This window comes from Talaromyces proteolyticus (genome assembly GCF_021365285.1).
Source record: "Talaromyces proteolyticus strain PMI_201 chromosome Unknown BGW36scaffold_4, whole genome shotgun sequence".
Taxonomy (NCBI): domain Eukaryota; kingdom Fungi; phylum Ascomycota; class Eurotiomycetes; order Eurotiales; family Trichocomaceae; genus Talaromyces; species Talaromyces proteolyticus.
In genome coordinates, this window is record NW_025764280.1 from 1,796,998 (window position 1) to 1,823,764 (window position 26,767).

At 48.0% G+C, this 26,767-nt stretch overlaps 11 protein-coding genes across 11 annotated transcripts; 4 read left to right on the forward strand and 7 right to left on the reverse strand.

Moving 5' to 3' along the window:
* Window positions 1-779: 779 nt before the first annotated feature.
* Window positions 780-2,814, forward strand: BGW36DRAFT_425542 (major facilitator superfamily domain-containing protein; the record flags this gene model as incomplete). Its single annotated transcript, XM_046220131.1, has 7 exons — window positions 780-1,271; window positions 1,337-1,444; window positions 1,498-1,513; window positions 1,566-1,620; window positions 1,686-1,698; window positions 1,757-2,136; window positions 2,238-2,814. The coding sequence occupies 7 exons, from the start codon at window positions 780-782 to the stop codon at window positions 2,812-2,814; spliced, it is 1,641 nt and encodes a 546-aa protein (XP_046074436.1).
* Window positions 2,815-3,075: 261 nt separating this feature from the next.
* Window positions 3,076-4,894, reverse strand: BGW36DRAFT_374864 (D-isomer specific 2-hydroxyacid dehydrogenase). Its single transcript, XM_046215708.1, has one exon. It carries the CDS (start codon window positions 4,589-4,591, stop codon window positions 3,362-3,364), a length of 1,230 nt encoding a protein of 409 aa, XP_046074437.1. The 5' UTR covers window positions 4,592-4,894; the 3' UTR covers window positions 3,076-3,361.
* Window positions 4,895-5,026: 132 nt separating this feature from the next.
* BGW36DRAFT_374865 (non-canonical purine NTP pyrophosphatase, rdgB/HAM1 family) lies at window positions 5,027-6,052 on the reverse strand. Its single transcript, XM_046215709.1, has 5 exons — window positions 5,715-6,052; window positions 5,585-5,658; window positions 5,385-5,529; window positions 5,285-5,321; window positions 5,027-5,226 (listed from the first exon to the last, which is right to left on the reverse strand). Exons 1-5 carry the CDS (start codon window positions 5,883-5,885, stop codon window positions 5,081-5,083), a joined length of 573 nt encoding a protein of 190 aa, XP_046074438.1. The 5' UTR covers window positions 5,886-6,052; the 3' UTR covers window positions 5,027-5,080.
* Window positions 6,053-6,233: 181 nt separating this feature from the next.
* On the reverse strand, window positions 6,234-7,092 carry BGW36DRAFT_374868 (uncharacterized protein). Its single transcript, XM_046215710.1, has one exon. It carries the CDS (start codon window positions 6,831-6,833, stop codon window positions 6,321-6,323), a length of 513 nt encoding a protein of 170 aa, XP_046074439.1. The 5' UTR covers window positions 6,834-7,092; the 3' UTR covers window positions 6,234-6,320.
* BGW36DRAFT_374869 (uncharacterized protein) lies at window positions 7,071-7,838 on the reverse strand. Its single transcript, XM_046215711.1, has one exon. It carries the CDS (start codon window positions 7,815-7,817, stop codon window positions 7,365-7,367), a length of 453 nt encoding a protein of 150 aa, XP_046074440.1. The 5' UTR covers window positions 7,818-7,838; the 3' UTR covers window positions 7,071-7,364.
* A 1,397-nt stretch (window positions 7,839-9,235) lies between these two features.
* BGW36DRAFT_405932 (nucleoside phosphorylase domain-containing protein) lies at window positions 9,236-11,139 on the forward strand. Its single transcript, XM_046218981.1, has 2 exons — window positions 9,236-10,712; window positions 10,787-11,139. Exons 1-2 carry the CDS (start codon window positions 9,603-9,605, stop codon window positions 10,934-10,936), a joined length of 1,260 nt encoding a protein of 419 aa, XP_046074441.1. The 5' UTR covers window positions 9,236-9,602; the 3' UTR covers window positions 10,937-11,139.
* Window positions 11,140-11,750: 611 nt separating this feature from the next.
* BGW36DRAFT_374871 (uncharacterized protein) lies at window positions 11,751-13,639 on the reverse strand. Its single transcript, XM_046215712.1, has 5 exons — window positions 13,138-13,639; window positions 12,753-13,079; window positions 12,570-12,672; window positions 12,110-12,498; window positions 11,751-12,051 (listed from the first exon to the last, which is right to left on the reverse strand). Exons 1-5 carry the CDS (start codon window positions 13,485-13,487, stop codon window positions 11,943-11,945), a joined length of 1,278 nt encoding a protein of 425 aa, XP_046074442.1. The 5' UTR covers window positions 13,488-13,639; the 3' UTR covers window positions 11,751-11,942.
* A 558-nt stretch (window positions 13,640-14,197) lies between these two features.
* Window positions 14,198-16,129, reverse strand: BGW36DRAFT_374874 (thioesterase family protein). Its single transcript, XM_046215713.1, has 2 exons — window positions 15,706-16,129; window positions 14,198-15,607 (listed from the first exon to the last, which is right to left on the reverse strand). The coding sequence occupies exons 1-2, from the start codon at window positions 15,821-15,823 to the stop codon at window positions 14,691-14,693; spliced, it is 1,035 nt and encodes a 344-aa protein (XP_046074443.1). The 5' UTR covers window positions 15,824-16,129; the 3' UTR covers window positions 14,198-14,690.
* A 951-nt stretch (window positions 16,130-17,080) lies between these two features.
* BGW36DRAFT_357386 (uncharacterized protein) lies at window positions 17,081-19,273 on the reverse strand (the record flags this gene model as incomplete). The annotated part of the gene is made up of 2 exons (XM_046213869.1): window positions 17,081-17,580; window positions 17,644-19,273. 2 exons carry the CDS (start codon window positions 19,271-19,273, stop codon window positions 17,081-17,083), a joined length of 2,130 nt encoding a protein of 709 aa, XP_046074444.1.
* Window positions 19,274-20,730: 1,457 nt separating this feature from the next.
* BGW36DRAFT_425550 (uncharacterized protein) lies at window positions 20,731-22,952 on the forward strand (the record flags this gene model as incomplete). Its single annotated transcript, XM_046220132.1, has 3 exons — window positions 20,731-21,385; window positions 21,436-21,882; window positions 21,934-22,952. 3 exons carry the CDS (start codon window positions 20,731-20,733, stop codon window positions 22,950-22,952), a joined length of 2,121 nt encoding a protein of 706 aa, XP_046074445.1.
* A 1,012-nt stretch (window positions 22,953-23,964) lies between these two features.
* On the forward strand, window positions 23,965-26,652 carry BGW36DRAFT_374880 (Hsp90 protein-domain-containing protein). The gene is made up of 2 exons (XM_046215714.1): window positions 23,965-24,492; window positions 24,546-26,652. Exons 1-2 carry the CDS (start codon window positions 24,235-24,237, stop codon window positions 26,391-26,393), a joined length of 2,106 nt encoding a protein of 701 aa, XP_046074446.1. The 5' UTR covers window positions 23,965-24,234; the 3' UTR covers window positions 26,394-26,652.
* The last annotated feature ends 115 nt before the right edge of the window (window positions 26,653-26,767 follow it).

Consider the following 26,767-nt stretch of genomic DNA (forward strand, 5'->3'; position numbering starts at 1 on the left):
GATGATCTATGTCAAATTGGGATCTTACTGCGTCGAAGCCCAGAAATGGATCTTTCGTATATCAATTCCCTCGATGATAACGAATAGACGATACTCAAGACGGCAGGTGTACGACCACAGCCAGTTGAATGGGCATAATGGTCAGCAACTATCACACTTTTAATCACCAACAGCATGATAACAGTCTTGGCTTATCAAATTATGTGGGCTACTCGCAGGAAATCCACCTCAAGCCATGATAGATGCATCGTTCACATAGCCCTTCATGTCTGTTGTGTGAAATATGGCCCAATCACACTTGACTGTCCGACATATGGTCCCAACTTTTGCCCACAGAATCCAGAAAGCGTATATGCAACCCCCTGGCTCTCGTGAATTGCGTATTCATAGATTGAACAAGATCATTTTCAGCCCCTTCTATCGAATAATGATGTCTCCAGCCAAATCTGGGGTAGTCTAGTGGAGAGAACATGCAAGCGGAAGGGCTAAGAAAGAAAAGCATTGGTGCGGATGCTAACATGTTGGTCAGTCCGTACCGACTAGCGGCCGTGAGTAGGATCGGCATCCTAGGACGGGATTAAAGACAGAAGCGAGGTTCGGAGATTTTGCAACAGATTCAATCCATGCAGAAAGACGGGGAGGGTTCGCCGAAAATCGCACACAAAGTAATATTAATAATGAGGCCGAGGCTCAGCCAAGCTTTCCCTCATATGCCATATAGAGCCCCCAGAAATTATTGTTAGGAGTTTGGTCAAACACATGACATCGTACTGTTCGTCATGTCTTCTGAGAAGGATGCTCTACAACGGCCGCAGGAAAAAACGGGTAGGGAAGATGTTAAGCCGGAGCCTTTACTGGATTCTCCCTTGCCCGCTCATCCAAGAGAGACTGAGAAGGACCAACAGTGGCTAAGTGAGTCACCGAAGCATGAGAATGAAGATGTGTACTCAGTGTTTACGCGGGGGCAAAAGAATTTCATTGTGATAATGTCCGGTTTGGGCGGCTTTTTCTCCCCTCTATCAGCCAACACATACCTGCCTGCCATTCCGATGCTTTCCAAGGACTTGAATGTCTCATGGACACTGATAAATTTGACCATCACGGCATTTATGATCTTTCAGGGTCTGGCACCTTCTGTATATGGAGACTTGGCCGATATGATGGGTCGTCGACCTGCATACTTGATTGCTTTCATCGTGTACATCGCAGCGAACATTGGTTTAGGACTACAGACATCCTATCCAGCCCTATTTATACTTCGATGTCTCCAAGTAAGCTCACACTATGACTCTGAGGTCAGGCCAAAAGCTTTTTCTCGCATTGACACAATTGCCAGAGCGCCGGTAGCGGGGGTCTTTATTCTCTAAACAGCGGTGTCGTAGCTGACATTTCGACAACTGCCGAGCGAGGGAAGTACATGGGAATGGCGCAGAGTGGTATAATGGTAAGTTGCACGTCGCCCTCGCAACATGGTCGGTCCGCTAATCCTCTCGGCAGCTGGGACCCGCGATTGGTTGGTATTCTTTATCTTTCATTATGATGTGTACCCTGTTGACTTGGTCAAGGCCCTATTATCGGTGGTTTACTAGCCCAATATCAGGGCTGGAGATCAATTTTCTGGTGCGTGCAACAGCCTGGTCAGCCAACGTCTTCAAAGATTCCCCTTCGCTAACAGTTCGACTCAGGTTTCTCGTGATCGTAAGAAATTCTTCTGTCCTAGAGAAGATATACTCAACGAGACTAATATCTCCCCAAGTTCGGCGGGGTTTACATTATCGTACTAGGGCTGGCCTTCCCTGAGACAGCTCGCAAGGTCGTCGGCAACGGCTCCCTGCCTCCTACAGCATGGTGGAGCCGATCACTCGTTGGGGAGTGGGCACGTCGAAAACAAGAGAAAGCTAATCCTAGCTTACGCGATGGGAAAAAGTCAGAGTCTCAGAATCTGGCTCAGAAGCGCATACTGCGATGGCCTAACCCGCTGAAGACGCTTTTGATCATTGTCGAGAAAGATGTGTCAGTCATTCTTTTCTACAACGCCATCATCTATGCGTCATGGTACACAGTGACGGCCAGTTTAGCAACACAATTTACAGTCGTGTACGGACTTGATACGCTTCAAGTAGGACTGTGCTATGTGTAAGTAAATATCTTCTTTCTCTCCCTCTTTTTTCTTTTTGTATTATTACCTCTTGCTCAAGATGCAACCAAGATGAGACTGACATAACTGGTTGAATTAGCCCATTCGGACTCGGTGCAGCGGTATCCATTTTTGTCAATGGCAAGCTTCTTGACTGGAACTATCGTCGGGTGGCCCTGGCCAACGGTTGCACTGTCGATAAGAAGAAAGGAGACGACTTGGCTAAATTCCCCATCGAGCACGCCCGGCTCGCCATTGTCTGGCCGTTGGTGTATGTCGGCTGCATCGTGATGATTGGGTACGGGTGGACGCTCGAAAAGCACACCCATATCGCGGCGCCCCTAATTCTAACCTTCGTCATGGCACTGACCATGACAGCGTGCTACAACAGCATGAACATTTTGCTCGTCGATCTCTACCCGCAATCACCGTCGACTGCATCGGCTGCTAACAACCTGACACGTTGTCTGATGGGAGCTGGAGGCTCTGCCTTGATCAATCCTATGATCAATGGTATCGGCTCCGGTTGGTCCTTCACCATCGTGGGGCTGGTGGTTACCGTTTTGAGTCCGATGCTTTATGTGGTAACTCAATGGGGCCCAAAATGGAGAGAAGAGCGGCGTCTTCGATTTGCAGAAAAGAAACGCCGGCAGGAAGCAAGTAAAAGCAAGGTGTAAAAAGGTATCAAGTTTGAGAAAGGGCAGAGAATGAGAGCGATATGAGTCAGACTGGAGGTTTTTTTTTTTTTAGAAGAAAAGAACAGAAGAGAAAAATAGACCTGGTGATCTACAGCCTGGATTGTGTTGGGATAGGATGAGAGAACGGTTGTTGAATCCGTTCTCAGGTTTTGAATGTTGACATGAGTAGCCTAATCGGGCAGGTGGTGCATTACGGCTTTCGATAGAGCTAGAACTTTAGATTTCATACTTAATGAAATTATGACTTGCGCTACCACTAAATCACTAATATCCGTAGTTATATATCAAATTAGATCTTTGCAATCATAAGTTGTCGATTCTCACCATCCGATTGGAAAGACCAACGTGCTCTGCTTGTTTGGGCATAATTCTTTTTTAAGCAAGCTTTCCTAACTCTATTTGCACCTTGTTCTGAAAAGTAAAATCAATGAAAATCACCAATTACATACCGTTCGAGTCAATAGAGCCAGAGAAGGGTTACTGTCGCTCTCACATAGGATACAGGAGCAATTCACAGTGGAAAAAGTCATGGTTGTGTGCTGTTGATAACGTGTAGTAAATCTTGTCCCTGTAGGAATCGCTCTACATTCTCGGCTGTTTCTTCATACCAAGTATTCATGATGCCATTCTCAACGTAGCCCATATGTGGTGTCACTAAGAGATTGCTTCGTCCATTTCGACCCCATTCTTGCGAACGCCAGGGACTGGTGGCAGGCAAGGGTTCGATATCGAATACATCCAGTGCAGCACCAGCAATCTGATGGGTCAGCAAGGCGTCCTGTAGAGCCTGGCTGTCGACCAAGGGACCTCGAGCGGTATTCACCAACAAGGCAGAGTCTTTCATCCATGCTAACTCCTGACGACCAACAAGGCCTCGCGAACGTTCACTGAGGACATAGTGCAGGCTAACAACGTCTGAATTTTGGAATAGCTCTTGTTTGGAGACAGCGGTAAAAGTTGGCCTAGCAGAGTCTTGCTCTAGCCCGCCCCCCAAAACTGGTAACCCCATCTCCTTGGCCTTGTCATTGGCCTTCTGCTGCGTCAAATTCTGGCTCCAGCAAAGCACCTTCATATTCCATGCTAAGACGCCAATCCGCGCCACTGCTGCCCCAAGTCGACCAAGACCTACTACCCCCAGCGTCATACCTGTTAAGCCTTGAGCCATTTGAGTCTGCCATCCATGAGATGTCTTCAAAACTGCATCATCCATGGCAATGTTCCGCGCCAGCCCAAGAATCATGGCCCAGGTATGCTGTGTTGTAGGGTGGCTTCCACCGCGCTTGATATCCAGTTGCGGTCTCGTCGCTGACAGGAGCCCTTTGCCACCAGTACGGCCCTTGCCTGGCGCGGCCACCACAGTGATCCCCAATTCATTGGCAGTTTGGAGGTCAAAGGTTTCAAATTGCGTGCCCGTGGCCAGCAGCACTTTGAGATTGGGAAGCTCCCGTAATAAAGAGCCGGGAAATGGGGTACGTTCGCGCATTGTGCTGATCATGTCAAAGGGTCGCAGTTTTTCAATCAGCGCTTGTTTCTGTTGCTGGGTCGTCTGTGGGTGGCCGAAAGCGGGGAACGCATCACGAAACACGGTTACTGATAACTGCTCGGATGGTATGTGGTTGAAATGCGTGTGGGAAATATCCAAATAGTCATCTAGTACGGCCAGAGAAAGTCGTTTTGGTGCTACTGTTGTTGCCATGGTTCTTGATAATCTGGCACACTGCCGCTGGCATACTATGCCTGTTCTTGTGTAGGCCATGTTTCTAACGACGACGGCCAGGTCCAGGAAAAAGTGAAGTTGCAGGTATCAAATAGTCCTCATGCGATATTAATGGATGCAACACTGCCCTAGTTGCTCCGCAGTCGGCAATAACAAGACAACGCCGGCAACGGCGCGTAGCTAGCGACGGAAACCAACAATTCAATTATTGCCAGGATCTGCAGTGCTAGGATTCACATGAGTGCAAAACAGCGAGAGAATTGGGTGTTGCATTAAGCCCTAAATCATCCGCTATAGTAATCCATTCGGCTGCGCTGTGGAAAATAATAATGAGGAGGTACGGCATTGCGTACGGTTTGAAACTGCCGGTCCTAGAAATAGCCGCGGATGCTACTCTTACATATGTACTTGGCAACGCAAATACTTCATGATGGCGATTTGATGTACATATCTTACTTGCTATTTTCAGTAGGACTGGGATAACATTAATTGGTTTAGTATTCTATCTTCTATCCATTGTCTTCATTATTACAATGATTTGCTTTCTGTTCTATTCTCCAAAAGCCACTTACCAAATTTAGACATTGCTTGGTAACGATGCGAGATCTTATTCTTCTTTTCATCATCCATCTCAGCCAGAGTTTCCCCTTCAAATTCAAGAATCGGTTCGAAGCCTGCAACCACTACTGTTTAGCAAAGATATTCAATTTCCCATGTGTATTGATCCTTTACCAAATGCCGAAAGTTCTCTAATCGGAACTATCCGCCCCTATTGAAATGACGAGTTTAGTTGTCGCTTGGCAGGCCTTGATATCAAAGACTCAAAACCCACCTTTAGTCGCCCCTGGAATAAAATAGGCTTCTCTCCTGGCCCTGATGAATAACCGGCTGTACAGACGGCATCCGCTGATTTATCTTCGAATGGATCGAGCAATTTCAAAAGGCCTTCATTCCCAATCGTGTCCAAAAACGCTTTCCTTTTCAGAATTAGAAAGCCTCTCTGCCTTTCAAGGAAACTCGAAATTTATTTACACATATGGTCCGGGCATGCCGTTGAGAGCGCTCATTTCAAGTGCCGAATCCTCCACTAGAACAGGGCCCCCGATCTGCCGTTGAACAGTTAGAGTATTCTTTTAGCAGAAGTTAAGATTAATAATCTGACTATTTCTGCTGCAGTGCGACATTTTTCTCGAGTGATTTCCTCCAGGCTCCCTTGAACCTCAACAATATCTAGAGCCTTGGCTTGTATTGTGATGGTGTCATTGAGAATCGCTTGCACTTCTTCAACCTTGTGTCGATTCCCAGTGACAAAGGTGACACTTGGTCTCGACATGTCAGTAGGTTGAAATATTCAAGACAGCGTAGTGCGGGGCGGAAGGGCCTGGAAATGCAGGATGATGCTGATAATGAAGGTATAAATTGATTGATTACATTAATTGATCGCGCAGAAAAACATGGTGCGTCTGGCTAATCCCAAATTGGTTTAGCTATAATACATCGAGATTGTATATTTGATTCTACAGGGTTAGATGTGCTCGTCACAGCCTGAAATGATAAAAAGAAATAAAAGATTTTATTGTAATTTGTACACTTTTACATGAGAGGGCAATCTTGAAACGCATTGCAGCAGAAATTCAGCCGACGGAAAGCAGATCAGCAGTGAGAGCAGGCATATATAGTGACAACTTCGATATTCCAGATAGATTCAAAGCCTGTTGCCTTCCGCGGGCCAATTTTGCTTGAATTTAGATATTCAAACTGTTCAGGTCTAAAAAATCCCCGTGATGCCCACCACCATCATCATCATCATCAGAAACATCTTCAACATATGCCTTTCTGTAGTTCGAAAGTGAGGCCGTAGTAGTGTTGTCATCTTCGTCATCTCCGTCATGCCATCGGTCTTCATCACCATCTTCATCACCGCCTTCATCACTGGGTTCATCACTGCCTTCGGTACCATCTTCGCCACTGTCAGAAACATCTTCAACGTATGCGGGGTATACCTTTCTGTAGTTCGAAAACGAGGCAGCAGAAACATTGGAGCAATCAACACTCTCCGCAAATTTGGTTTTGCTCGCTTTTGTAGATTGATGAGACCCTTTAACATTATCATCTCTAGAAGAACCCTGGTTGTTGGCAGTACCAAGAGTAGTTCCATCAGCAGTGGTGAACATTCCCGTTTGCATTGACCTGGGAATTTCTCTTGGTTTCTCGCTGCTAACACCAGGTTTCTTCTCTTCGGTGTTCTCGCTTCTCTCTGAGATAATAGTACCTGCCGCATTGTAACGAGGTTTAGACAGTTTCAAATGCCGCTCTATCACACTGGAGTTCCCCCACCACAATTCACCTCGCTCCAAGATCGCTTCTTCAGATATGCCAGTATTCCAAACAGTGCTTGAGATTTGGCATTCCACGTTACTATCATCCAGCTTAAACTCTTTCAGATCCACCGATTTCCAATACAACCAATCGCGCGAAACTGGACTAGTTCGGAGAAATAGGCCACCAGTATCGTTATGTCCAATCTGAGCACATCGTCTAGGATATTCATAAGATATAAGCCCAGACTCTCGATGAATCCAGAAAATACGACCGAAGATTGTGCAAATTTTGTTCCATCCATATAATGCCAGCTTGTGTTTTTCGTCTTCCTCTTCTTCCTCCTGCTCCTTGGGCGGGTTCCAGAAGCAACGCTTTTCGCTTCCCCGTGCATAGGTGTCCACATAGAACAACCGATTATTATCATCAATTCGCCAGTCCCAGCCTTCTGGGAGAACTGGGACTTGTTTTTCGGGGTGGAGATCTTTACGTCTTATTTTTCTCCACGAAAGCCATAAAGATGGTGGTACTTTGTATAAAGGGGGCATTTTAGGTACGGTCTCGGGGGACTCTTCTGACGAATGACCATAGTTGTACTGACCTGTAAAGGTATTGGGATTTTCTGTATGGTTTCGAAATGAAGGGTAATTCTGATATGTAGGTGGCGGTATAGTGTCATATTGATATCCTTGGTATGGTGGTTCATATGGGTATCCTTGGTATCGTGGGAATGTCGTGTAATGGTATGGACCTGTAGGATTATGATAGTATCCGGGTGCGTAGGGGTCTTGCAGTGGCTCCGCGGGGATATACGGATATTGCGGTGCCATGTAAGGATTCTGAGGCCGTGGAGGATAAAAGCCATGGGGATTAAAGGAGTTTGAAGTGGCTCCCTGCTCAAAGCCAGTAAAAGGTTCGCTTCGGTCGTTAGAATACTTCGATGCATGGCGACGATTACCACCAGTAGGCGAGAGCGAGTTTTCTCTGGATTGGTCACTGTTGACTGTCGCAGCTGTGCTCCATGGGGAAGGGCTTCGCATTCTTAAGTCGTACTCATCGTCCACGAGTATATAATTGGGCTCAGCTACCATGGGTTGGCCATCGGGTGCTTCCACCGTTGTATATCTATCTGTGGTTCTCCCGCGATCTGGGACCCTTCTAGGTCGTCTAGATGGTGCACCATCGGTCCTTCTGAATCTAATAGGTGGCAGTGGCGCCTGAAATACCGTTGACACGTCAGAGTCCGATGATGTGTCGGAATACAGATAGACCGGTTGTATGATAGTTGACCCTGATCTGGTGGTTCCTGCGAAGTGACCTTCAGTAGGTTCATTGGCTTCAGCATCATCTTCAAGAATAGGCCCTAACCCTTCCGGATTGCTTGGTCTTGCGGAGGGAAAACTAATTTTGCTACTCAGTAATCTGGGTTCTATTAGACAATTTCTTCCATAGATACGCACCTTGACTGAAAATCTATAGATTCCTCGGTACCGCCCAGTGTCAACTCGCGCAAGTGAGCCTTCAACTTGTTGGCGTACTTTGAGATTTGATCACTTCGAACCCCGGATTGGATGAGATCTCTGCGGAACTCCCTCCAAATTTCTTTGTTGTCATTATCATACGTGGTCAGTCCGGAATTCATAGATTGATTGTCATTAACATTGTTCTGTCGAGCTAAAAACTTGTGAAGTTCCGCTAATAGTTTGAGGCCGGGATCTTTATCGAAGTCCTGAAGAGAGGGACCAGCATGCACATGAACTAATCACATCAATTAGCTTCCACAAATCATCAGATACAGCTTTCTTTTCAACTCACTTTTTGTTCCTACACGTGGTGTTAATATGTCTATATTAAACTTTTCGTTATTCCCAGTGGAGATATTTACTTACCAATGATTTCGTGGCGATCTCCCGCAATGTTCCCCAGTGTGACTCCATAATTAGCGACCGTTCCATACCCTGTCGGACCTTGGGAAACTAGGGGATCCATATATTTGATAAGAATGGCATCGTCTGATGATTTGGAGATTGAAGCAATTGGAGGAGCTGAGAATACGAAGCAAAGCAATAAGCCTGCCCCCTCGCTAAAAGTATGACAAGTATGACTAAGGCACCAATTTTTCTTTGCTAGAGGAGGCCGACTTCGCTTCAGCCTTGTCAAGTTATCGCCTCAAGCTACAAGATTAATATTACCCCATCCCAGTCGCATACTAATTATATGCTGCGGCACCACGTGGACCAATCAGGGAGACATGATCAGGTCTGCAGCTCTTCTTCTCCGGATCTTTATCCAACGCCTCTTCACACGAGGTAATTTGGTATACTGTTTGGTCGTCGATTATATTTGAGCCCTCTTTCTTTGCCTATTTTATATCTCCTGTGGGAAATGAAAGCTCTCCATTTCCATTGATCTCAGAATCGCTCGCTTCGGATAACCCTAAATGAAACCAATCTCACCCTTGTAAAGCTGCGGGGCGATATTGGTGGCGTAAGAGATAACCTTCAATCGTTATCCCTGGCCAGTAGTAGGGTTGAAACTGCACTGTCCCGGCCGAGCCTACCAGGGTTGAATTGTCAGCAGACCCTGCAATCGTATGCCGTGCTACAGCTAATCTTCAGCCTCGTGTCCAAGTATTAAGTTGATGTAGCGTCGTCGCAGCTTCGGCGCTTTTCGGCAGTATCATTACCTGGCCCAAATAAAGGTCAATTTGAGCTCAGGTCATTTTGCAAATATGGCTTCTCATCAGCAAAGGTCCTACGCAGACTACACAGTCGGCTGGATATGTGCGCTCCCCTTGGAAATGGCGGTTGCCAAAGCCATGTTGGATGAAATTCACCCTCGCTTACCCCAAGCCCAGAACGACCACAACATCTACACACTCGGGACGCTGCATGGACACAATGTCGTAATCGCCTGTCTCCCCTCGGGTGTTTATGGGTATTCATCAGCGTCTACTGTCGCTGCACAGATGCTCAGCGCGTTCCCCGCCGTACGATTTAGCCTTATGGTGGGCATTGGAGGCGGAGTCCCCGGTGCAGGAGGAAATCATGCTGACATTAGGCTTGGAGACGTTGTGGTGAGTAAACCAACAGGCACCTTCGGTGGAGTCGTGCAGTATGACTACGGGAAAACCATCAGTAGAGGCCGCTTCAAACGAACCGGCACTCTTAATAAGCCGCCGTCCATTCTTCTTGCCGCTCTCGCCAATCTTGAGGCGGATCATACGCTCGGTCTCTCACAGATTGATTCCTACCTCTCGCAGATGCTGATGCGGTATCCTAGTCTGACCAAGTTTGCCTCCTGCCCGGGCCCACAATTTGACATTCTATTTGAACCTGAGTATCATCACATTGACTCTGCAGATGGTACATGTCGCAGTTGTAACCCTCGCTATCTAGCGAGGCGGCCGTCCCGGCCATCAGGCGATGGTCCTCAAATTCACTATGGATTGATAGCGTCAGGGAATCGGGTGATGAAAGATGGGCTAGTACGTGACCGAATTGCGCGAGATCTAGAAGATAGCGTTCTATGCTTTGAAATGGAAGCAGCAGGTCTGATGGACAATTTCCCTTGTTTGGTCATTCGCGGCATTTCCGATTATGCAGACTCGCATAAAAACAAACAATGGAAGCCATATGCGGCAGCAGTGGCGGCGGCGTATGCAAAAGAGCTATTATCTGTGATTCCTGTATGGCATGTCCGGAAAGCTCCTCTCATGCCTAGCGATGTTCCTACGTCAAGCGACCTACCGCCATCTGGGTATAGAAGATCTTATAGTAAGATGAAGGCTAAAGTCCCAGAATGGCAATCTGGCTTTGGGAGTGAACGCGATCAGTATCCTGTTAGTCCCTACACACTCCATTGAAATCTATGGCGATGTGGTTGATCATGGTGAGCTGACAATCTGTATAACAGGCATCCATACAACAGGGCGGTACCTGGTTTCAGGGCCCGGTTTCAAACAATGGTGTTATAATGGGGAATATCAACTCAACCAACGGGCATCAAGTGCATGTCTTGGGATCTCCGGGGGCGGCAGTATATCTAAATGCCTCTGAGCAATAGACGAACAGTAAGGGAATGGCAAGGGGGAAAGTTTAACAATAAAAAGTTTAGGTTTGCAACGGTGCTGCCGGTCGAAGCAGGTCGTCGAGGGTTTGGGACGATAATTTACCTGAATAAAGATTATTAGATCTTCTCTGCAGTACAAAGACATGCTACATGGCTCTAGAAAGCACTCTAGAAAGTATTTCATAGCAGTTGATTTTCTCGAGACATTTCCTGTCTGGTAGTCACTGTAATGGTAAGCAGGAATCATTTATTCTAGGCACTCAGGACAAGCAAGAAAAGTTAGTGGCAACTCACAAATCTACCAATATAATGTGCTGACAAGGAGCCAAACACAAATTCTAGGGTGACTTGAAGCCTAAAAAGATTCAGAATCAGTCATACAAAATAATATTAGTCTACTTATCAATTGCTCTTATCCATAAGGTTTCAATAGGCTACACAACCCTAACGCAAATGAAAGAGGTGAAAATTGCGGGGCGGTTTTACAGAAACTGGAACAACTGAAAATGATCAACTAGAAGAAATGCGCAATCAGCTGTAGAATACTGAACTTTCATGTTATTATATCAGTTGATATTGTATGCCTGAGGCACTATGTCACGTGTGTCCAAAAAAGGAAAATAATATCCTTCCATATCCTATCATACCCCTTGTCCCTGACAAGGCCATTTCTATATGTTCGCCATTCGTGTCCTGTTATTCATGTATGTTTTGCGCATAAGGCCACCAATCCTGAAAGCTGGGACGAGAAGAGGAACAAGATGAATAGTGAAATTTTGAGCGGTAAACTTGTCACATATAAACGTAACTGCTATTAACCTAACTGCTATAAACCCATCTGCTATAAACCCATCTGCTATAAACCCATCTGCTATAAACCCATCTGCTATAAACCCATCTGCTCTATGCTAACCCACTAGACCCAGATTGTGATTACAAGGCATGGCTATAATCCATGCTCTTGGGCTCATCTTCCAGCTCATCGAGTCATCATTCACATCTAGGAATTCAACAGATCCACACCATCATTCTGATAGTCATTGAACATATGTTTAATGTCATCCTCCGACTTACCATGTTTGATGGCATCGAGAAGATGATTCACAATCCTGCATTGGGTAGGGCATGTCAGTATAGATGCCAAATTCTGAGCGCAAGAGTACCTACAGCTTCATATCCTCTTTGGTCATGGATTTCAACCCTTTCTTGCCTAGCCACTTCCCCATATCAACCACTAATTGATCAAATCCTTCAGCCATCAATTCCTCTGCTAGTAGATCACTGAAAGCAACCGACATCTCCCCTATGCCGACTCCGGCAATTAAGAAAAGTTCTGTGGTAAGAACTCGATAAACGGTGATAGCTGTCACCTCATTCCGCATGGCGGGATTGCCAATGTGCTGCCCAATAGCAGCTTTGGCATACATGCCTGCATATCCCGCAACAGCAGATGCGACTGCAGCACCGACCGGCCCGAATAAAGCACCACCAACCAAAGCAGCGCCCATCACAATGGTTGAGTAGGTGCATTCAGCAGCAGCACGGACCGCCTCATCCTTTAGAAGATCCAGGATGCGCTGGTTAGCGAGCGATCAGTTTCCTTAGTTTTTTAAAAGATCACGCTCACATGGTCACCCGATATCTCATCAATGCCAGCAACTATATATCCTATTACTGGAATATCTTCCAAAAGCCTGAAAAAAGGTCCCCGCAGATCCCAGGTACCAGCGCTGTGTAGCTTGGATCAGCAATTGATCGCTGCTGAAACAGGAAAAGAAGAAAATAGAAAAGGAATAGCAAATAAACTCACGCGTCTTCCATAATCAAGTTTCCGTCATCGTCGATACTAATCCACTGGTCCATCAGCTCCCAACATTGTATATCGTCGTTCCAGGACTTGTTGATTCTTTGCAAGCTGACCCAAAAGTTCCACTGGTCGTCTAAGGACCAATTTCTGGCAGTGTAGTCGAAGTGGCCATTTTTCTTCCTGACAATCATTCCGTCTTCATTGGCAAGGTGTTTGCCCAGATCCAGTTCGGTGGCGCGGAGTGTCCCATAACGGGTGAATGCAAAGCCTTTTATTACGGTCCACTGATTAAGAGTTACATGACACAAACGCGACCGGATATTCTTGGGGCTAGTTCATGCCTTTCGGTCAGTACCAAAGTAATAGCGACTCAATATAGGAAACTTACGGAATTTGATAAACCAGTTGGCCATTGTCATTATGGAAAATCAGATCCAAGCACAGCGGAATTATCTTGTGATTCCAGCTATCGTCTAATTTGCAGAGTAACACGGCTCCTTCGGCAGCGAGCGTCAAGTTTTCTATGTTTCTGTTCGAAGTAATACCATTGGAGTCCAACCAAAAACTGCCTCCTCCCGTAATGGTAAAGCCAACATGCCAGTCAATGGTAATCTCAGAGTAGCACCATTGTCCATCATCTCGTTTACAGTACGCACATAGGTTTGTTATATCCTTGCCATCCGGTTGATGTACGATGGAGCGAAGGGAGATATTCTTAGATGACGTGGAAAAACCCATGATTCAGAGTAACGGTGAATTTCAGGACGATGCGGAAGATAAGGAAGAAGAAGCAACGAAGAACGGTGGGAGAGGATAATATAAGGGAGAATCGAGAAAAGGGCCAGAGTAGATCATGTTCATTCCATTTTTGAGGCTGGCTGAATGTAGACCTCATGACAGCTGAAGATAGGATATCAACTAGCCTTCGACCAATAGAGAGGATTGGGAATGTCTTTAATTTGACTGTGTTTAACTCTAAATTACCAAAAGGGTTAAGCGGGACGCAGTAAGGCACCAAATAGGACATAGTGGCACTGGATATCCCTCGCGATTTATAGCACACCACATGGATCGGTTGGAATCGGATTCTCTTTGCGTACGCCATCATCCCCGACGGTGGCTATTTCATATTGGTGTGGTACGGGGCAACCCTCAGGGCAATGGAGGTAGGGGAACTTGAGGGAGATAGAAGATTGGTGGTTGGGGGCTGACGGAGCTGAGGGTGCGAGGTGGGAGTTTATAAAGTTGAGCACAGAAAAATGCCCTCAATTTACCAGATATTTAAATGTTACAGTTACTCCTATGAGCTGCTCGACCTCTACCGGAACATTGCCAATACAGTTGATTAAACAAATCACGAACTTGGACATTTAGATTGAATCCATAGGCCGCTAGCAGTACTCTGAGCAAATAGAGAAAAAAATTTTTACGTGCGGTATTGTGATGGACTCATGAAGGTAAACTTCTGATTCGTAGCCTGGCTGGATTAAGCTTTTGATTCTAGTGTAAAAGGGGTAGAGGTATGATACTTGTTTTAGGAGTAATATTCCACACATCAATATAGATTGATTTATGCATTATACCCCAATACAGCCGTTTTAGTGGTTCTTTCAGGGTCGCTGGCGGCTTAAGAGGCCGGGGTGCACTAAAACTAGCATACAAAAGTCCTCTCTAAAACTCAATCCCACTATAAATAGCCCCTCTAAACCTCAAACTCTTCCGGGGCACCCGGACATACTGCCTGCTGCCTGCACGACGCCAGTTGGCCACACTTTGACGGTCAAAATTTTCTATCACACACGTTAATATATGTGGTCTTAGGTTCCAGATTCACGTCTTTTTGCAGCTTTTTCTTTTCTTTTTCCTTTTTAAAGAGAAATGCCATTAATTGGACGATTTGCCAGCCAATCTTTATTAACGATAAGGATAATGGTTAGCAGTCTACAAGGAAGCCTTGGAAGAACTGGTATTCCGTTCAATGCTCAGAATCATCGCAACATGATGGCTCAACGCAATCAGCTCACCATCCGCATCCCGCACAAGCACCTCGAGATCGAACTTTCCATCTTTGATTTGTTTCGACGACACGCGAACAGCTAACCACTCAGTGCCTTCCTCCGGAAGAGCCATCTTGGCCTCTATATTCATCACCACAGTCGGAAACCACATTTCGGCGCGCTGCTGATCTTTTTTCCGGACATCCTTTACCTCAGCATCGCTGGACCGCTCAGGCGGCGCATTCAGAAGCTCACGCAGAGCCGGCGCCGCCAGGAACGTGTGCATGTTGTGCGGGAATGAGTCTACCACATACGCCAGCGTGCCTTGTGTGATGGGCTCGCCGCTCGTCAGACGGATCCACATATCCAGCACCCCTGGGCTCAGCGGTTCCTTGCTAGGGATGTAAAAGCGCCAGTTGGCCAGCGACGGCATCAAATTGACATATGCCTTGGGAAGTTTTGATTCCTCCCAGACATCGTCGGCGCCGTTGGTCTTTAGAGCTTCAAAGTCAGATACGGATGGGAGTTCGGCTGCGGGAGTTACTTCGTAGCCTGTAGGCATTGAAATACCGGAGAATGTGCGTAGGTTTGTGTGGGTGGTGTAGGCGAGTATAATGCGGCGGGACACGGCGCGGTCGATCCATGGCGCTTGAGAGAGAAGGCCGCCTTGATAGAGCGTTAGGTGGAGGGTGGATAGTTGGCGGCCAAGCTTGACATCCTCGATTATGATAATGGCAGGCCCGGTCGATGTCCGGTTTGGATACTCGAAATGTGCGGTCAGCGTGTCGGGCTGACCGCGGGGCCCGAGGTGTTTGCTAGCTGCTGCGAGCATGCATGCCGATGTGTAGCCACCATTCGGGACTAAATTAGTTGAGGGTCAGAGCAGTTACATATTTATGTGCTTATATCGTGATTGAGAGCGACAACGCTAGGGGGACGAAAGGAGGAAGCTAAAGTACCTGCGCCAATACAGAAGGCCTTGTCGAGATTGACTCGGTATGTGTGAGAGTCCAGCTGCTCAACCTTGGTAGCTTCGGAGAAAGAAGCAGAAACCCCGCCTGCTTTGCCTGCGGCCATGGCGATATTCCAGATGTCGTATGGACGAGCTCCAAGTAAGAATGCTTCCAGGTGGTGACGGCGTCGATAATCAATTGATAAAGGCAGCAACAACCTCGGTAATTGTCACGTGTGTCACTTATTATTGTTAATGTTACTTTTTTTTTGGGTCTGTTCTGTTGGTTTCTGTGTTATGGATTGGATGAGCGTTGTCTTATAAATAGATGTGACGGCTAAGGAAAAGGAACAAGGACCATGCCAAGTAGGGTTATTCTAGTCGCTGACTTATAATTTCTAGTGCTGACCATAAAAACATGAATATAACAGGCATGCTCAACTGCTCAATAAAAAATAGAATAAAACGAAATGGAGTAACAAAATATTAGACAAAATATATGAAACATCTTAGTAAGGTGACACTGCCCTATCCAGGGCTTATTCTCTTAGACAGATCCGCCTGACCTAGAGTTATTGCTGCATTCAATTGGTGTTTAGGTGTGGCGTTTTTGTTGACGCTGCTGGAGAGGGACAGAATAATATTTACATGAAGATGCTGTTATATACCTATTCAATACCCTACACACTGTTCACTGTTGTTGCGTCTGGTATACGATACATACCTTGACGATTTATACTTGCTACGGATGTATTATCTCCAGTCACATACATAATTCATTGAATTATTAATGAATAGTTTGATACATGTACATCTGCTATTACTAATGTGTACAATCGCCACCAAGCGATCCTATCTATCCCATACCTAATGGTCAGACGAGTGATTGCTCAGGCAGTATTGAGAGCAGCAATTTCGTAGAACAGCAAGAGAAAAGAGAACGCGAAAATCAGAAACCCACCCACCCACATTGATATCCGGAAGTAAACGTAAAAGCATTTCATCAACTGCATAAATACAAAAATCCACCCTGAAAGAGAAGGACAAAATAAGTAATAAAAGCTGATATCAGAGACCTTCTAACGCCAGTAATCAAAACAAAAGATCAGGGCCACCCACCCACCGTCCGAAAGGGTTCAGAAAGAAATAATAGAAAATGGAGACCACCGCTGTTCCGGGTCCAGGTGGAGTTTCGAATGAAGAGAAATAAGCCCGTCTATCCATTGACCGCAGCAAGTCATCACCAGAGTGGCAGATGATGAGGTATTCAAGCTGCGGGGTCACTCTATTATCATCAACTCGTCTCTTCGTGCCTGAAAATATAAAGAAATAGAACGAAAATTTCAAGTTAGAACTAGATCAGCACTCGCGCGTCTAAACAGCTAGGTAGAATCGATGTCTGTTGCGCCATTTGCATTGCTCATGATCTGGCTTTTGCTATCCTCACTAGGGGACCTCGAGTTCTGGGCTGTAAGTTTCGACACTGCCAGATTCAACTGAGCCTTTGTATCGTCCAATTCTTGTTTTAGGGATTTGATATAGTCAATTGCCATTTCGACAGTGCTGGCTTTGCTGATCGTCTGTTGAGAATTCTTCTCCTTCTCCTTGTCCCCATTTTTGCCAGCGCTAGCGGCTTCTTTGCTCTCCTTGGCAGCGTGTTGGTGAGCGAATCCCGGCGGAAGAAGCGCTTCGATTTCTTTCAGAGCTGTATTGATTCGATTGCGACGGCCTTGTTCGGCTAGCTTGTGGTTTGTGCGCTTGGAGCTTAGATTCTCAGCGAGGGTCTCGGGATAAGACACGCCTGGAAGGAGTGTGCCGTCCAGAATATGCTGATAGTTCGATTTAGACGCAAGGTATAATGCCGAGTTTTCACCTGTAATGCCTGCCATCATTATATCAAGTTAGCTATTTTGAAAGTAATTGGAATAGAAGGGGGAAAACACACCATCTCCGCGCACCAATGGTTGAATACTAGGACTGATCCGTGGTCGAAGAGCCGGGCTGACATGAGAAGAGCTCACACTCTGCCTCTTACGGCCATTAGTAGCCTTTGATTCAGACTTTTTCGCAATTGGTCCACTAGGCGATGGCATCGCTCCCGCTGGCGTCAACGACCCAGAGACAGGTCGTTCTGCAGACTTGGGCTCGGCCAAAGGAGTCGACTGAGTTTCGTTCGTGGTAACCGTCGTATCAATTCGGCTCGGTCGTGGTCGCAGTGTTGTCGCTGCCTCAGGCAGTACCACGTCTTCCATAAGCTCATCCTGTGGCTCGCCTGTGACTAAGCTAGCAAAGCCAGAAAACTGGCCAACAGGTTCCTGCGAATGTTGCGGCCGATTGCTGATCTTCATCAATGTAGCCGGGGTAGCTGGAGCACTTTCATCTGATGCATGGACCTGGGGCCGGAAAGCCGGGGATTTGCGTGTCTGTGGTACTGCGGGCGGGGGCATCAGCGGCTCTGAGATGGGTTCGGGTGATACAGAATCTTGGGAGCTGTCGTGACCGTTGTAGCGTAATGAGCTTCCCCCACTGGTCGGTGGTCGAATGGAAGCTTGTTCCTGTCCTAAGCCCGCGGCAAGATCATCGGCCATGAGTTGCGTCTGCTTCCTCCAATTTTTAGGCTGAATAGATGGCGAGGCTTTGGCAGCACGTCCGCCTGCTCGGGTCACAGTTGACGGACGACGTCGTTGTCTTCTAAAGACAGCGGGCGACGAAGGAGCTGATGTCATCACCATGCCGGCTGCATCCATCTGCGACTGGGCGGTGGGAGGCTGAGTCGTAAACGGATAGCCATTTGAATTCGAATTCTGGGCTTCCAGGGCGGGAGAGGTCAGTGGCGTGAAGTATTCACCCGGTATCGTGTATTCAGGGAGCCGAAACTGTGTCTCCAAGGGCGTCATCGCGGGTGACACCAAGGGAGTGTAAAAAGCAGCCTGTTGTGCGGTTTGATGAGACTTGTGTGAGCCAAGATGGGATATGGAAATTCGTGTTACCTGATCATCGTTCATTTGACTATATCGATCGTAGATCTCATTTCCCATATCAACGCGCTGCGGATAACGTGCAGCGCCGCCATGGAGCTCGATGCTATTTGGCGTGGGTGGGATAACATGCTGGCCCTCGGGATAGTGATGTGGAGCCGAATGGGGAGGGTATTTTTCTAGATGATGCTGCGCGTGCTGGTGCGCCAGCTGGAGCTGGTTATGTTGGGCCATCTGTCGTTGCTGATGTTGCTGGTGTTGCTGATGCTGTTGTTCATGTGAAAAGTGGAATGCTTGATCGTCGACGGACCCGTTATTCGGAATGCCCATGGCCATGTGAGGTGCGAACTGAGGCGGCGGGCCGGCATGGTCGGCATTGACGTGCGAGTCCTCAGCCATGGAGGTGACGATGTGGTTATCGGGGTGCTGGATTGTGCGTTGATGCTGGACCGATGCCGGGTTGTGCCCCTCCATGTCGGTGAAATCGAGGCCGAACTCGAGGAAACTGGAGAAGTCGTCTTCATTGCTGGGGGCCATCAGCGTCTCCTCAGGCAGCTGCTCCGGCCAGGAGACAGCAGCGTCGTGGTCCATTGCCATTGCACTGGCTTTTCGATAGTCGAGCGAGGCGGGCTGCGTGAGGGTTCGGAAGGCGCCCCGAGAGCGGCTGGCGACGATGCCGCAGGTGGCACTGCGGGAGAAGACGACGAGCAGGCGGCAATGCGATGTCTCATGGGACAGTGGCTCGAAATCGAGCAGAGACGGCGATGATGGTATTAATTGCGAGGCGACAGCGACGGGCGGTGGTTGCAGGTGAGGAGAAGGCAGATGGAAATTTTCGTTGGCAGCTGAAGGCTCGCGGGTGCGATTGGCGGGTCGCACCCAGCAGGGAGGAGGCACCGCACTGCGTACCCTCTTCGAAGTAATTAGACTCTTTACTCTTTTGGCTTCTCCGAGGACGCTGCTGCTAATCAAGCCAGCCGAACTGTTTCCACTCGCTGGCGCGCTGCTGATTGGCGGCGCCGGGTCCTGGAGGGGTCGCCGGAAGAATAATATTATAATACTATTCGAGGGTGGTGTCCCTGGGAAGTGGGACAACGCTGCATCTTGACGAGCTGCCTTTGATATCTTCTTGTCTTCGAATAATCAGCATGGATCGATCATGCGGGTGCAGGCATGGGCTGAGATCGTGCCGTCATCATGTGCTGGAGAAGGGTCTAGCCTGAGCCCATTAATATATCACCTGCATGCTGCTACGTACTAAACGTGAATAGTAACTACATCTGCAGAGCTTACCCTGTACCTTCTGGAAGAGCTTGGAAATAAAAATAATAATAAAACATCTGTTCACCAGTATTGATGCAAATGAGCGTGCCTGGCAGCACCAGAATACGATTATTGCCATTACCAATAATATTAAATAATGCCCCATCCAATGTGAATTTTGCTCGGAAATTCCCGCGCCGACACAAATTCAGGCAAATTCAGCGGCAAAAGCGCTAAACCAGAGACACAACTAGAAGCTGCGTGCACTAGCTGCATCCTGTTCGGTCTAGTGTAGTCACCCTAGTCTCTTACTACTGTTATTATTATCATATTGCTGTAACCCTGGTAATAATGGAATAGTAGACTACTCTTTGTGGCAGGCGACTTAAATGTCTTAATTGCAGTGAATTTCCTTTATCCGGTGCCCACGATGCAAACAGTGCAAACACTCGACGCTTTACTTACCCCAGGTCGAGTCATTTACCAGTAAGTGGCCAATCATTCAATTATGACATAGTCCCAATAAATTACAACAGTCGGCGGGTAAGCATGTAAATGGTAAATGGTAAATGGAGAGCATTCAGGAGTAATAGAGTCTAGTGTAGAGTACAGAGACTAGTTAACTATAACAGTTAGAGTCGAGACAGTACGGGAATGAGGTTAGATGCGGGGAAGGTAAGCCGCCCACCACACGTGATCCTTATCATCAACATCATCATTATCATCTGTATCACCGCCAGATAACGAGAGCGATAGAAGACACCGAATAATCTCGCTCAGATGCCACCACTATGCGCCCTGTCGTCCCCGATTACCTGCAGTCCCCGGCTCGCAAGTCCGCCTCGTGCGAACAGCCTGTTCCGTCGTGGGCCGACAACCAGACCACCTTCTTCCTGGCCCGCGAAACAGACGACGACCTGATCTCCTCCAGGCAGAGCATCTCTCCGCGAGAGAGCATGTACGGCGTTCAGAGCCTCGAGGAAACAATAATCACAGCAGACAGCTGTGTACCGGTCAGAGATATCACCCCCAAGGATGTCGAACCACCCAGACGCCGCACGACGCTCAAGCCATCAGATCTGTTGCACCATGTTGACCGGTCCGATCTTGCTTCGCACGGTCGAGTCTCGCCCATAGCCGCGCCGTCCCGTCCCTTGACGCCGTTTGGCCTGCAGGACGACCCGTCGTCCTTGCCCAGTAGCCCCAAGTCGACATCTACCCGATCGCTGAAACCGTTGGATGATCTGTCTATCACGGACGAAATCAACAGTCAAGTGTTAGCGTCCAGCGGGGAAGAAGAGGATGAGGTTCCGGAGACTGGTGATAAGCCAAATGATAGCTCATCTCAACTTATCATGCCGAGTATCCGAATGCCTAGTAGACGTCCGTTCACGGATAGAGGTAAGGGCTTTGGCAGATTTAAGCTTCTGGTAGCCGGGCCCAAAGGTAATAAGTCCATCGTCACTGCGATCAAGGAATTTAGCTAACCCGGCCAGGCTCTGGAAAATCATCGTTGATCAAGTCCATAGTCCAAGCCTGTGACGATATAGTCCATGTTGACCCGGTAGAAAGATCAACCTTGCATGAGAGTCACCGGCCACGTGCTTCCACAAACCCCAGGACTGCCGCTACCGTTACCCTTTCGGAGATCTACGCGAGCACCAAGCCATACCCTCCGTGGTGGTCTGATCTCGAGGACTCGCGTGTCCTTAGACGGCGTAAAAACTCTGGCGAGATTGTGCTGGAAAGAAATCTGTGTTTCGTTGATACAGTATTATCTAACAAAAACCGACTAAACCAAACCGAAACCATTATTCAATACATGAGGCAGCAGCTGTCCCGTGCTGTGACCGCCGTGAGACACCCTAGTCTTGATTTTCAAAATATGCTAGGAGGTAACGGGGGCTCACAAGTTGATGTGTTACTTTATCTTATATCAGAAGGTCAGAACCATCTAACTATATTTACTTATACGGTGACTAACATTACTTCAGAAACACTGTCGTCTGATGTAGAATGTATTCACAAGCTCTCTGATTTTACCAACGTTATTCCTTTAATCTCCAAAGCCGATTTACTCTCCGCTTCTCAAATCACCGATCTCAAAAAGTCGTTCCATTCGCACATTGAAGGTCGCGGTATCCGTCCATTCTTCTTCGAGAGTTCAGGCTCGCACGAAGCCTCATCCCCGCAGTCCCCTTTTGCAGTTTCTTCAGCCCGATCGAGTGATGACGATAATATGGACGCCAGTGTCCTGATGAGCCCAGACTATATCCAGCCTTTATTCCCATCCGAGCTCAGTGGTTTGATAGACAAGATATTCGATTGCGATAATATGTCCTGGCTGCGTCACTCAGCAGCCAAAAAGATTATTCAAAACGGAAGCTCAGGTCCTCCATATCAACCAGAGCCCGTTTTCCCAAAGACTTTACGCCAGCGCTCTATCAGCCCCGCTAGGTTCTCCCCATCTCCAGGTCTGACCTCGAACTTTCTTTCCTTGGAAGGGGCCCCTGGCTATGCGATGGCACGAGTAACAGACTATACCCAGAACGAGGAGAAATTGGCGCGAGTGCGCCTTGCGAAATGGGCCGCGGATCTGCAACAAAGCTTACAGAATGAGCGCGAGCGATATGCTGCTCTTGCACGGGGCGATCGAGCGGTCTGGCTGACGGAGCGACTAGGCGAATGTGTTGTCGATGGTAGCCTCGTTCCAATCCACCAAACACCCGGCTTTCCTACGTGGACGTTCGGCACAGACAAGGCAGGCGGCGTCTTAGTCCGCACGTCGAATGGGCAGACAGGGAAATATCGTCTCACCAAACTCAACCCCAAAGATCCTCTTGGTCTAGTCCGTTGGAACGACGACCTGCGTCGACGGGGCTGGATTATTGTTCAAGTAGTCGGGAGCTTCGGCGTGGTAGGGGGTTTGGCGCTCTGGCTGGCAAAGCTCTGGGGTTTACCGTCTCAGAGCTTGTCCGAATGGCAGTTCCACTGGATCAGTTCGCAAGACTAGACTTTCTTTACTTTGTTTCACCCACTGTCGCACAATGCATGTTGCCACGGTTTTGATCGGTACTGGACACCAAAAGCTCTCCATCAATACGCGTTTCTTATGATTATATACGACGATATCTATTACGACATGAAACAACGCTGGCGCGGGACATAATCATTCGACGGGGTCACCATTCTCTCTCTTCTTTAACCTCAATTCGTGTCTCCACACTGCCACTCCATCCTGATCAAAGCAAGACAAGTAGTACCAGTCGATCGAGCCGGTCTCAAATCTATCTATACGCCAAGCTGGTAGCTGAAGCTTGACAGGGCTGGATATTTTTTTTACGAGAGTATCAATTGATACACGATGGACATTATCGGAAGATTTTCACTTGCGCTACAGTAGTAGTGTAGTTAGCCTCATCTAGATATCATGAATGCATTTATTTAATCGTGATTCTGTTCAGCTCCTAGCGTGGTGAGTTAAGTAGCTGCCCTGGCAACGGCGGCGCCATCAACTCAGCTCTACTAATCTGCCGCCACTTTGTTTGCTGCTTCCATACAGTAATGTATGCGCATGCGCAATTATGCGTGTGTTGAAGTAAAGTAGATAATTAATTCCAAGATGACCAATTTCTACGGTAGTGACAGCCTAAGTTCAATGTTGTCTATCTAGAAAATTGCTGCAAAGCCTGTTGAGGTGAGTCAGTCAAGTGGGTCGTTCTAGATGGCTCTAGAGTGCGGAGTTCTCCAGCTTGCACAGGGCATGCAGCTCACAGCATATCCCAATTGCAGCATGAACAGTTCACAGACAAACCCGAGAACAAAAGTCCGAGGAGCAAAGCAAACGGTGATACTTACATGCATGGATATGGGCCTGGTAAAAATAGGAGAATCAGTAGAAAGACATCGAAGGTCTGATTTGCCGCTAACCATGTCTGGAAGCAGGCTAGCTTCATGTGACCTAGCGCCAGCCTGTAGAATAGAATCGATTCGAAGCTACAGGAAAGCGCAGGCAACCCGGTCGTCCTCCACCACCAGGTATTTTAGCCTTCAAACACAACCTGCTCGCTTCTTTTCTCTCCCCAAACTCTCTTCTGCCTCGTCTCCAACCGTCTGTGTTGCTAGATTAGCTGTCTAGCTGCTCTGTGATATCCCTTTCCTCTTTTTATTTGTAGGTGACTCTTCCCCCAAGCTCCTCGCTACGCTGCGCCCGCGAGAAAAAATTTCAGCCTGGTAGCTCTCCTCACTAACCAACCTGCTTCCAGGATACCCTTCCATCCCCTCACATCTTCAAAATGTCCGAGACTTTCGAGTTTCAGGCTGAGATCTCTCAGCTTCTGTCTCTGATCATCAACACCGTCTACTCTAACAAGGAGATCTTCTTGCGAGAGCTCATCTCCAACGCCTCCGATGCCCTTGACAAGATCCGCTATGAGTCTCTCTCAGACCCATCCAAGCTCGATTCGGGCAAGGATCTTCGCATCGACATTATCCCCGACAAAGAGAACAAGACCCTCACCATCCGCGACACTGGTATTGGTTTCACCAAGGCTGTAAGTTCTAGACTTGTTACCCATTTATCGAATAATTGCTGATAGTTTTTTAGGATTTAATCAACAACCTCGGTACCATTGCCCGCTCCGGTACCAAGCAGTTCATGGAGGCCCTCACTGCCGGTGCTGATATCTCTATGATCGGCCAGTTCGGTGTCGGTTTCTACTCTGCCTACCTTGTTGCTGACAAGGTCACCGTTATTTCCAAGCACAATGACGACGAGCAGTACATCTGGGAGTCCAGTGCTGGCGGTACCTTCACCCTCTCCCCCGATACTGAGGGTGAGCAGCTCGGCCGTGGCTCCAAGATCATCCTCCACATCAAGGATGAGCAGACCGACTACCTCAATGAGAGCAAGATCAAGGAGGTTGTCAAGAAGCACTCCGAATTCATCTCCTACCCCATCTACCTCCACGTCCTGAAGGAGACCGAGAAGGAGGTCCCTGATGAGGATGCCGAGGAAGAGAAGGCTGAAGAGGATGAGGAGAAGAAGGCCAAGATCGAGGAGGTTGATGATGAAGAAGAGGAGAAGAAGGAAAAGAAGACCAAGAAGATCAAGGAGTCCAAGATCGAGGAAGAGGAGCTTAACAAGACCAAGCCCATCTGGACTCGCAACCCTGCCGATATCACCCAGGAAGAATATGCCTCTTTCTACAAGTCCCTCTCCAACGACTGGGAGGACCACCTCGCTGTCAAGCACTTCTCCGTCGAGGGTCAGCTCGAGTTCCGTGCCATCCTCTTCGTCCCCAAGCGTGCTCCTTTTGATTTGTTCGAGACTAAGAAGACCAAGAACAACATCAAGCTGTACGTCCGTCGTGTCTTCATCACTGACGATGCTACCGACCTCATCCCCGAATGGCTCAGCTTCATCAAGGGTGTTGTCGACTCTGAGGATCTTCCACTCAACTTGTCTCGTGAGACTCTTCAGCAGAACAAGATCATGAAGGTCATCAAGAAGAACATTGTCAAGAAGACCCTCGAGCTCTTCAACGAAATCGCTGAGGACCGTGAGCAATTCGACAAGTTCTACAGTGCCTTCAGCAAGAACATCAAGCTCGGTATCCACGAGGACTCCCAGAACCGCCAGTCCTTGGCCAAGCTCCTCCGTTACAACTCCACCAAGTCCGGTGATGAGATCACCTCTCTCGCCGACTACGTCACCCGTATGCAGGAGCACCAGAAGCAAATCTACTACATCACTGGCGAGTCTCTCAAGGCCGTTCAGAAGTCTCCCTTCCTTGACACCCTCAAGCAGAAGAACTTCGAGGTGCTTTTCCTTGTTGACCCCATTGACGAGTACGCCTTCACTCAGTTGAAGGAGTTCGACGGCAAGAAGCTTGTCGACATCACCAAGGACTTCGAGCTCGAGGAGACCGACGAGGAGAAGGCCGAGCGCGAAAAGGAAGAGAAGGAGTACGAGAGCCTTGCCAAGAGCCTCAAGAACATCCTCGGCGACAAGGTCGAGAAGGTTGTTGTCTCTCACAAGCTCGTCGGCGCTCCTTGTGCCATCCGTACTGGCCAGTTTGGCTGGTCCGCCAACATGGAACGTATCATGAAGGCCCAGGCTCTCCGTGACACTTCCATGAGCTCATACATGGCTTCCAAGAAGACCTTCGAAATCTCCCCCAAGTCCGCCATCATCAAGGAGCTTAAGAAGAAGGTCGAGGCCGATGGCGAGAACGACCGCACTGTCAAGTCCATCACCCAGCTGCTCTTCGAGACCTCGCTCCTCGTCTCCGGCTTCACCATCGACGAGCCCGCCAGCTTCGCCGAGCGCATCCACAAGCTCGTCTCTCTCGGCCTGAACGTCGACGAAGATGTTGAGACCGCCGAGGAGGCGTCCGAGGAAGCGCCCGCCGCCGAGGCCACTGGCGAGAGCACCATGGAGGAGGTCGACTAAATCACCACCACCACGCGCTATCTCATGTGATACGAACCCCTGGATGTAACATGATTTTTTCATAATGGACGAAAAACTTGGGGTCATGCTTCCGATGGATGGATTGTGACTTCGGCGTTTGAGCGGTTATTTAATGACTAAAGTGTATTTCTTTTTACTACTTCAATGTTTCATTTTCATCTCTCGGTTTGATTTCCTGAGTCTGTAATAAGAGATGCAGGTCTTAGATTAAATAAGAATCGAATTGCTTTGAAAACAACCTACAACCTACAACCCATCTTAATTCGTATTGTAAATGTAAATCCCCTTCTTCATTTTACGTAGACTGTGATAGGATAAGGTCAGCTGATGTCGTGCCTCGCACGTGGAATACC